The sequence below is a fragment of the Prosopis cineraria genome, unplaced genomic scaffold (genome assembly GCF_029017545.1).
Source record: "Prosopis cineraria cultivar Desert tree isolate PC_DT_omini unplaced genomic scaffold, ASM2901754v1 PC1, whole genome shotgun sequence".
Taxonomy (NCBI): Eukaryota; Viridiplantae; Streptophyta; class Magnoliopsida; order Fabales; family Fabaceae; genus Prosopis; species Prosopis cineraria.
Window position 1 is genome coordinate 11,500,913 of NW_026555332.1, and position 9,878 is coordinate 11,510,790.

At 29.6% G+C, this 9,878-nt stretch overlaps 1 protein-coding gene across 1 annotated transcript; it reads right to left on the reverse strand.

Moving 5' to 3' along the window:
- Nucleotides 1-930: 930 nt before the first annotated feature.
- Nucleotides 931-7,189, reverse strand: LOC129314099 (receptor-like protein 19). Its single transcript, XM_054957499.1, has 6 exons — nucleotides 7,092-7,189; nucleotides 3,238-3,881; nucleotides 2,697-2,897; nucleotides 2,213-2,449; nucleotides 1,320-1,640; nucleotides 931-1,169 (listed from the first exon to the last, which is right to left on the reverse strand). The coding sequence occupies exons 1-6, from the start codon at nucleotides 7,187-7,189 to the stop codon at nucleotides 931-933; spliced, it is 1,740 nt and encodes a 579-aa protein (XP_054813474.1).
- Between the last annotated feature and the right edge of the window lie 2,689 nt (nucleotides 7,190-9,878).

Below are 9,878 nucleotides of genomic sequence, written 5' to 3' on the forward strand. Positions count from 1 at the left end.
CATTTGTATTATAATTGGAACTAGACGTCAATAGCCATCTAAGACTGGCAACAACATCATCATCATGATTTATTTTGGGGTAAGGTGATCAAGTATATTATAAGGTATAACAAAATACTAACTTAGCTGTTTGACTGTTGCAGTGTTAATGGTTTTGTGATATGGAGTATTGCTTATTGAAGAATAATCCATCAAAAATATTAGATTTAATTATTAAACAGATGTTAATAGGATATTAAGAAATTGTTTATATATGCATTTATAATTTAGGCTTGGAGACTTTCATAAATTCACGGTAGTTCTTAAAATGTTATTTATGAAATAAATACATAATTGTGTTTCCTTCGGTCTTATATTCAATGCATCTATTATAAAAAGACTCATTCATCACATGGAATATATTATATAATGGCATAACATTCATAGTTCAATTACACAATGCTTGTCAAAGAATTTATTTGCATCAATTTTCAAATCAATGAAAAGCATATATGATTACAAGATAGATAAATCACTGATATTACACCAACACCAACCTTCCAAATGCAAATTTGGCCTCAGCTTTCTCACCAGTACTAACAAGATTGCAATTTATACCACATGTTATTGATGAATTTGAAATAAACCTGCCTCCACGATCTACTGAAGAGCAAAGGACCCACCACAGCCCAAAATCCCACAATAAATCCAAATGCCATGCTCATAAAGAACCAATTAATTCTATTCACATGGTCAACTTCTTGGTGTTTGCCATTAGAGCCGTTTGACGTGCAATTAATGGTGAGCAGAGGATCACATAAATCATTGCCAACAAAACTTGATGCTTCAAAGCTTTGCAATTGGGTCCTTGTTGGAATTTTCCCCTTCAAATTATTGTAAAACAAGTCAAGGAAGCTTAGAAAGCTTAATTCAGAAATGCTTGGGGAAATTTCACCTGAAAGATGATTTCTTGAAAAATCCAGACTCCAGTGATTTCATATTGTCAATATTTTGAGGAATTTGGCCTATGAAATGATTATTTGAAAAGTTCGAAAAATGGAGTCTCTTAAGTGCTGTAATTTCTGTTGGTATCACTCCAGATAATTCATTACATGAAAAGTCCACATTGGCGATAAGACCCAAGGTGGTGCTATAATCATAAACTCTTCCTTTTAACAATAGCTCTTTAACTACCAATAATGAATCAACATAAACTTCTCAAAAAGAAATGGATGACTCCAAACTACTATTAATCACTGATATAGCACTCAAATGCTTGACACATTTTGGTATTTGTCCTATCAACTCATTTTGTCCAAGGTCCAAAATTTGTAAAATACTCATGCCACAAATTTGACGTAGAATTGGACCACAGAATTTGTTCGATCTAAGAACAAGAATCTTCAAATTTGACAACTTTTGTCCAATCCATGTTGGAATTCTTTTTAAAAATTGATTCTTTCCTAAATCCAAGAAAATTAAGTTGCTTGTGTTCTTCAAAAAAGTTGGGAAGTTTCCAAAAAAATTATTAACGCGAAGGTTCAACATTATTAACCATGGAAAGGATCCCATGGATATATTTAAGATCCCAGTGAAATGGTTGTTCTCTAAGTTCACTATCTTAAGATATGGCCATGTCATCCAGCAATTAGGTGCTTTACCTAATAAATTATTTGATACCAAATTAAGAAACTCTAACTCCTTTGTCTCCTCTTGTTTATGATACAAGAAATGAACAATCGATCCTGAAAACCAGTTGCTTGAAAGGTCTAAGTACCTCACAATTTGTGATACATAAGGTAATTGGCCATGTAATTTATTTGAGCTTAGATCAACAACAACATAGGGCCAAGTTGTGTTTATCCACATATTCGAAAGCTCTCCTTCAATTTGATTGTGAGAGAGATTCAAATACCGAGCATTATTGCCTATTGTGTCCCAAAACCAAGTTGGAAGAGAATAAAAAATCTTTGTGTTCGAGATGTCCAAAAAATAAAGATGGTTCAATGATTGAATCCATGAAGGAAAGCACGGACCTAAATTTCAAGAGGTCAAACTTAAAGTTTGCATGAGTTGAAAAGGAGGACTCTAATTAGGGCCTACTTGTAAAGTGAATTGATTTTTTGATGCTAAGAATGTTTGTAAGTAGGTAAAATTAACAAGGTAAGCTTCTTTAACAACTCCTTGAAAGAGATTATATCCCAAATAAAGGTAATTTAGTTTAGAGAGTGACCTATAATTTCAAAAGGATTTCCATTAAGTTGATTGTTTGTGAGATCAAGAAGCATCAAAGATGTTAAATTTTCCAACCAACTAGCAAATGCACCATGAATAGCATTGTCCCAAAGACAAAGAGATATCAAAGATGTAAGATTTCCTAAGGAGCTAGCAAGTTCTTCATTAATGGCATTATTAGATAAATCAAGGTGCTTTAGAGATGCAAGATTTCCCAATGAGCTATGTATAGGACCTTGAATTGAGTTTGCAGCAAGATCAAGATCAATAAGATTTTTGAAAAGACCAATCTGGTTGGTGAGATGGCCAGATAATTGAGCATCATACATATAAAAATTTTCCAATGCTTGTGAAGCACATCCAAAAAGGATTTTTAATATTTTAGAAATTTGTTGGTTGAGCTTATTGCTTGGAAAAAGACAATTTTTTCAAGTTGCAAAGATTCCTCGCAGAAATTGGAATTGGCCCTTCTAAATGATTACCACTCAAATCAAGAGTAACAAGAGAAGTCAAATTTCCAATATTACTAGAAATAGTGCCAACCAACGAGTTATCAGAGAGAATTAGAGACTTTAAATGACTAAAACTATACAACCAATTAGGGATGGAAGAGTTGAATAAATTTTGAGACAAATCAAGATGTTGAAGCAGTGTTAAGTTTTGAATGCCATTTGGGATGGAACCTTGAAAATCAATATTTAATTGAAGATGAACCAAATTTTTCAATTGAAATATCCATTTTGCGATCAATAAAGTGTAAAAGTAGCTACCAAAAATACCAAGGACAATTAAAGATGAAAAGTTTGAGTTGAATGGTTGAAAAATTATTCAAATCACAGTATGACAAGTGCAACTCTCTCAAGGTGGGAAGTGAATGTAGAATTTGCAACCAATCAAAGGCATTGGATAGGTTTACTTGAATGAGCTCAAGATATTAGAGTGAAGACAGAGCTGAAAGCCAATGAAGATTTTCAACAGATGTTGACATCTATAGATATCCATCCTTGGAATATCGATTAAAACCTTCAACTTGAAGATAGTTTAGATTTGAGAGGTTTCCAATTTCTTGAGGAATGCTTCCATTGAAACTATTACCTCCAAGGCCAAGATGGAGCAAATTGGAGAGATTTCCAATTTGATGAGGAATGCTTCCATTGAGATAATAATTACTTCTAAGGTCAAGATGGATCAAATTGGAGAGACTTCCAATTTGATGAGGAATGCTTCCTTCAAAAAGATTACCTCCAAGGTCAAGATAGATCAAATTGGAAAGATTCCAAAAATGATGAGGAATGCTTCCACCAAACCCAGCATGAGATAGGTTAAGATATCTCAAGCTAGCCATTGAAACAAGAAAAGTAGGAATTTGCATATATCCAAAATCATTGCCACTCAAGTCTAGACAATTCAAATCCTTCAAATCAAGCGTAGAAGAATGTAACTCACCACCAAATATTGATGTCTCATGCAGGAAAGGAGGTGGAGTTGTGAGGTGAAGCTCAAGAATGTGGCCTGTGATGTTGTTGCAAACAACGAACTCCCAGTTGCAACAATTAATTCCATAGGGAGACCAAGAGGCAAGCCTGTTTGAAGTATCTGAAAGATGATGCTTCATCTTAAGCAAGGCCTCTCGCTTACTTGGAAGGCACTGAGCTTGAGAGGATGTACTGCAAATGCATAAATCAACATTTGATAACATAAGCAACCAAAGAAAACCAAACACAATAATATTTTTATTGCAAGAACCATCCATCATGACAACGTCGGCCAAATGTTTTCACTCTCAAATTTTCTGATCTAATGGTGGTTGCTTTCATGGACATAAACGCTTGAAAGAGATCCATTATTTATAATGTCACTTGTGGACCTTTGTGGGTCTCACCTGACAAAAATTCACGTCCTTCATCACAAAATTTAAGGGGAAAAAAGTAATCATTTTTTTGCTCCAGAAAACAAATTTTAATTGTTTTTGTTGCAAAATAAGTATCTTCCTATTTCTTTCTTTCTTTTTTTAACCTGATTAGAAATATTTTGTGTGGACCTTTGTGTGCTTGTCGCAAACATATTCATGCCATAAGAAAGACAAAAAAACAAAAAACAAAATTCTATATTATCCTTTTTAAGGCATCTTTTTATCTGAACAGTAATTTCTTTTTTTTTTAATCATGCATGCACTCAAACCACTTTCATTTTAAGGATATTTTGTATCTATTATAAATTTGTCCAAATTATATATTAAGTCTTTTTGTTTTAAAAATGTGCCAAAATAAACTAGTTTCATCAACATTTAAATAGCTTACGGAATTAATTCTTTTATCCCCTTTCTTATTTTGAACACATTAAGAAATGCTCAATATGCTCAATCTGTTAAATATAAACTAATTAATAAAATTTACTTTGCAATAGTGAAAGAGTAAGTTTAATTTTTATTCAACTAAAAATTTGTTAACTATTGCTCCAAAAAGACCATAATGGTGTGTAATGAGATCAACGTGCGTGCCCTAAGGTTCCAAAATAAAAAAAAATAAAAATAAAAAGGAGAAGAAGATTCCACAAATTGTCACCATTATTTTTGGACCAATAAGTATTATTGTGCCCCTCAACTGCGGGAGATAATTTTTAATTTGGAATATATCATATATGAAATAAGAAAATATAAAATAGGAAAAAAAATCAAATTAATTTTGATATATGCATTTTTATGACATTCTGTCTCATACCATTAGAGATAAAAGAAGTTCCACATTAAAATTAAATTAGAAGATAGATCTTGAATATATAAAATTTGGGATGTGTCTAACGTTTAAGCTATTTTGGTAAAATAAAATATTCTTATTCTAACTTAATATAAAGAACTTATCATGGAATCAAGAGTCATTTGATTAGAAACAAAAACAAGAGACCCAAGAAAAAAAGTAAGAAAAGAAAGAATGAAAAGTGAAAAAAAACAAGAGATTAAAAGGAAGGGTTAAAGATAATTTTTCTAACCTTTTTTCGAGAAACATTAGACACCTTATATTGATAAATAAGACAATATTTTTTCTAAACTATTTTTTCAAAGTGCAATCTTATCTCCTATTAAAGAACAGTCAATTTCAGCATTATCTACCTACTTGAATTATGTGTGGGCCCCATTGACTATTTGACTTGAGTTATTATTCTTGGATTGAAATGTCAATTTGCCTTTGAATTTTTTTTTCAAAAACATTAGATATCCTAAAATCTTATTAAAAATAAAATTTAATAAACATTTTAATAGACCCATGACTTGCGCCATGGGTTATAAGTTTGTACTTGTGTCCGTCAACTACGGGATATAATTTTTAAAATTTAAAATAAAAGCTTTAAAAACTAAAATTAGTAAGCCAAAGACATCAAGAGCATCCATTATGTTGCAGAAAGTAGCTGGTTGTTAATACTTCCATAACGATTTTCCTGAAGAAAGTTTTTGCTTCTTTAAAAATTTAAAATGCAGAAGTTAAGAAAATATCAAGAAAATCTGATTAATTCTTTTTTAAGACACTTGATCGTTATTAGTTATCATGAATTAGTGACTAGAATATTGGCCCATCATCTAATTAATTGATATGGATTGGCCCTCTGTTATGCATGCTGGGCAAAAATATAATCTAATGAATAAGAGCAATAAAAATAAAGACATAAGAAATTATATTTGTATAATATTTTTTACCTATTGAAAAGGAAATTTATTTTCATCCATCAAGTCCAAATGATTTTTTCCTTGAAAACCTTCGATGTAAGAGTGACAAACAAATGCTGTTTATCTATAAGGAAAAATTTTTCTTTGTTATAAAGGATATTCATATTATATAGTCAGTCCTTTTATTTAAAAAATATGCCAAAATATAAATAATTTCAACATACATGACATTTAAGTACCTGGCCAAATATTATAAACACATATACAATATCAATATTCATTTAGAGAGTAAAATGTATATGGGAATTGCACTATTTACTAAAAAATAAATAAAAAAGAAAAGAAAATTCCAAAGCGAAAATTCATCTCAAATCGTCGGGGGCCATTCTATACATGTTTGCTTGTAAGAAGTTGATTAAGGACTAATTAAGAGCCATATAATTAGTCACAACTTGTGGAATGGGCATTCTAAGGAGAAAATTCTTCTCAAATCGTTTTCATGTTTCTCCATCCTTTTGCTATTACTATGGTCCCAACTTTAAAATTTTCCACACTTGAATAGTAACTGAATGAGACTATTTATTATTCAAAGAAAATAAGTTGTTAAAGTATGTATTGTGGAAAATTCTTTTATAGTCATAATCCAACTCTTTAAAGTCTTTCATCATAATTAATTGACTTATTATTTTCTTACATGTTAAAAACGGAAAAGTTATATTCTTTTTTATCCGTAATTAAAATTTTATTTTTTTGAAGTCTCTGATTATTGACTTAAGACTCTTGTGCACATCAATAACAATAAAATCATACAGCTCCGTGAATACAGTTACTCCAAGTATAATATAATTTTAGGTAGTATTTGGATTGATAATTTTAAATTTTAATTTTAGATTAAAAATCTTACATTTAAAATCCTTTTATTTGCATAATGTAGACAATTTTCAAGATATAAGAGAGACAAGCTAATATTCAAAGAAAAAAAAAATTAAGATTCAGAATGACAAGTTTAACTCTATTTTTTAATTGCTGAGAGATAAGAGGAGAGAGAAAAGAGTGACGAAAGCATCGATAATGAAAATTATAAAGAAGTTATAATAAAACATGGATCAAAATTCATAGACAATTATATGTATCTAAATGAGAGATTTAGTTGAAATTAAAATCCAAATCCTAACGAATCCAAACACATCCTTTAAAGACTGATCAAATTACTTACAATACAGCTCTTCCAAGGCCTTTCTTGCACCCTTGGACTTGCTTCAAATTTTCCAATTTTGTGTCTATATCAATGATGACAAACAATTTCAGAGACATGATTTATATCTTAACCCCCAAAAACCCACTCACACAAACTATTTGATAGCAAAATCAAAGTTCTTCATGGTGAAATTAAAAACAAAATAGATCATTGAGATTGGTAGATATTTACGTACGGCAAAAATAGGAAGGTAAAGGCAAGATAATATGGGAAGAAGATGGAAATAAGAGAATGATTTGGAAAGACGCTTATGTATTTTATAAGTAAATATAAAGATTTTTTTAATTAATTAATGACCAGGATATGATGGTCCATTTTTTTTTCAGTAAAATGAGGTAAATACTAATATACTATTATTCAAAGTAGGATTACAAAACAACATTGGACAACAATAACAAAAAGGGCACGCACCAGGCCGGCAATATAGTTACACATAAATATATAATATATAAATTAAGATAAGAATAAGAAAGAAAATATGAAAGAATCAAATTAGTTTTTTTTGAAGTCACATGATCATTAATTCATTATTATATTGTGCATTAGTTATTAGAATAATGACTATTCAACACGGCATTTTTATTAAAAGTTTTGTCAACTAATGAATATGAGAAATAAAAATTAGAACATAATAAATGTTATTTATACAAATTTTTACGCAAACAAGAGGAAATTTATGTTTAAGGTGGGGTCATTCTATACATGTTTGTATTCAAGAGGTTGATCAAAGACTAATTCACAGCCTCATAATTAGTCACAACGTGTGGAATGGGCTTTCCAACTTTTTTTCCCCTATTATTTTTGTCATATATCTCCATCCATGTGCTATTTCTTTTGTCCTAACATTTAAAATGTCTCCACAACTCCACAAAAATTGTTAATGAAAGATACTACTTACTATTATTTGGAAAAAAGAAATTGTTAAATTACGTTTTGTAGAAAACTATTTTGTTGTCACAATCTCATATTGTAATGTCTTTCATAATAGACTCATTATGGTCATGCGCATTAAAAACGGCAAAATTAATTACAAACAAGATTTTTTAAGGTCATAAATAAATTGTTTTTGAAGTCTTTTCTCATTGACTTATTACTCTTGCACACGTCAATAAGGGCAAACATATACTCCTTCCATTTCTATATATACATCAAAGAAAGCAATTGTATTAACAGTTTAAAAAAATTAGTTAATTATAATAATTATGTCTACAAATAAAAAAGTTTATACTAAAATACTCTTGTATTTAATCAAAATATATAAGGCTACATTAATTGTTTCTTGTTAATAAAAATTTTGAGTTTATGAGGAGTAATTTAGGAAAACTGTAATAAAATCTTATTCAATTATGTGATTTTGCTCATAAAAAAACAAGTAGAAACAGAGGGAATATATACACACAGTCATAGAATTCAATGATAGTTACATTCATGCACTGAGAGTTTTTAAAAATTTGTGATAAAAGAACTTTAAAAACTCATCAAACAACTCAGAATTGTTATCATTAATTCTAGTAAAAAGAATACATAAGTTATAATGTGAGAAAGTTAAACCACAAGGTTTTTTTTAAGGTATATCAACTTTAACTCACAAGAATTATTAAGATCTTTAATTATGAATGTAGTAAAATTATAATATATGAATGTAATTTTCCCTCAATTTCTTGTCATGGACAACAGTCAAATAACTGAACCAATTCTAGAGAATGTTGAGCGATACATCAAAAGGCCCAAGTCAAAGTATGTTAATATATAAATTTTAGAAAATGGATCATGATGTATAAAGTTTAGGAAGTATCTAATCAAATGGCTTAAGCTATTTTGGTAGAGTATACTATCCTTAAGCATACTTAATATAATAAATCTAATACGGTATCATGAGCCATTCGATTGGGGGACAAAAAAATGAAAAAAATGAAAGAAATGAAAGATGAAAAAAATACAAGAAGAAGTTTAAAAAAAAAAGAAAAGAAAAGAGAGAAAAAGAAGAAGAAAGGAAAAGAAATTGAATAGACCTGAGCCTCTAAGACTAAAAAAGTACAAGCCCAGGCAAAAAAATGAAAAAAAAAACAGAAAGAAAAAAAAAAGTAGTAGAGAGAATATTAGAGTATAAAAAGAAGTCTCACATCTAAAAAATTAGAAAATGGATCATGATATATAAAGCTTAAGAAGTATCTAATTAAATGGCTTAAGCTATTTTGATAGAATATACTATCTTTAAGCATACTTAATATAATAAATTTAGCAAGGCTTATTTTTCAAGATTGGCTAACTGAGCTCATATTTAATGCCCAATATGAATCCATGTACAAGGGAGAATATAAAGAAGAAGCCTAATTCCTATGCGAGTCATTGTTTCTTTTCTTTTCTTTTTGGGCCAAACATTTTTTGTTTTACTTGTATGTAATTCTTTCTTTTGAGTTTTGAACTATACATATGAAGCTTTAAAACGCACTATCGTAATATCCCAAAATCCTCGTTTCTTCACTGTTGTTATATATTCATTGCAAGAAAATTGATGATTGAATCATATTTGCACTTTGGTGGCAAAATATTGGTATCCAAAACCATATTGGATTATAACTAATATGAAATTATTGAGCCAAATCGGTTTTCTAACAGAGGTATCGATTCCAAAGATTTTTTCTACATTCACATATACTTGAATATCAGATTTCATACTTTAATGACCATAATTGTTTCTACTAGGACCAATATGAATTGATGATAATAGGAGTTATATTGTTA

Excerpts from the sequence above, each read along its gene's own strand:
- LOC129314099 (XM_054957499.1), bottom strand. The coding sequence starts at position 7,189 with ATGTCTCTGAAATTGTTTGTCATCATTGATATAGACACAAAATTGGAA. Across the intron at positions 3,882-7,091 it reads GGCCTTGGAAGAGCTGTATT|TACATCCTCTCAAGCTCAGT; the intron begins GTAAGTAATTTG and ends ATGCATTTGCAG. Across the intron at positions 1,641-2,212 it reads AAATCCTTTTGAAATTATAG|GTAAAGCACCTAATTGCTGG; the intron begins GTCACTCTCTAA and ends ATAATTTATTAG.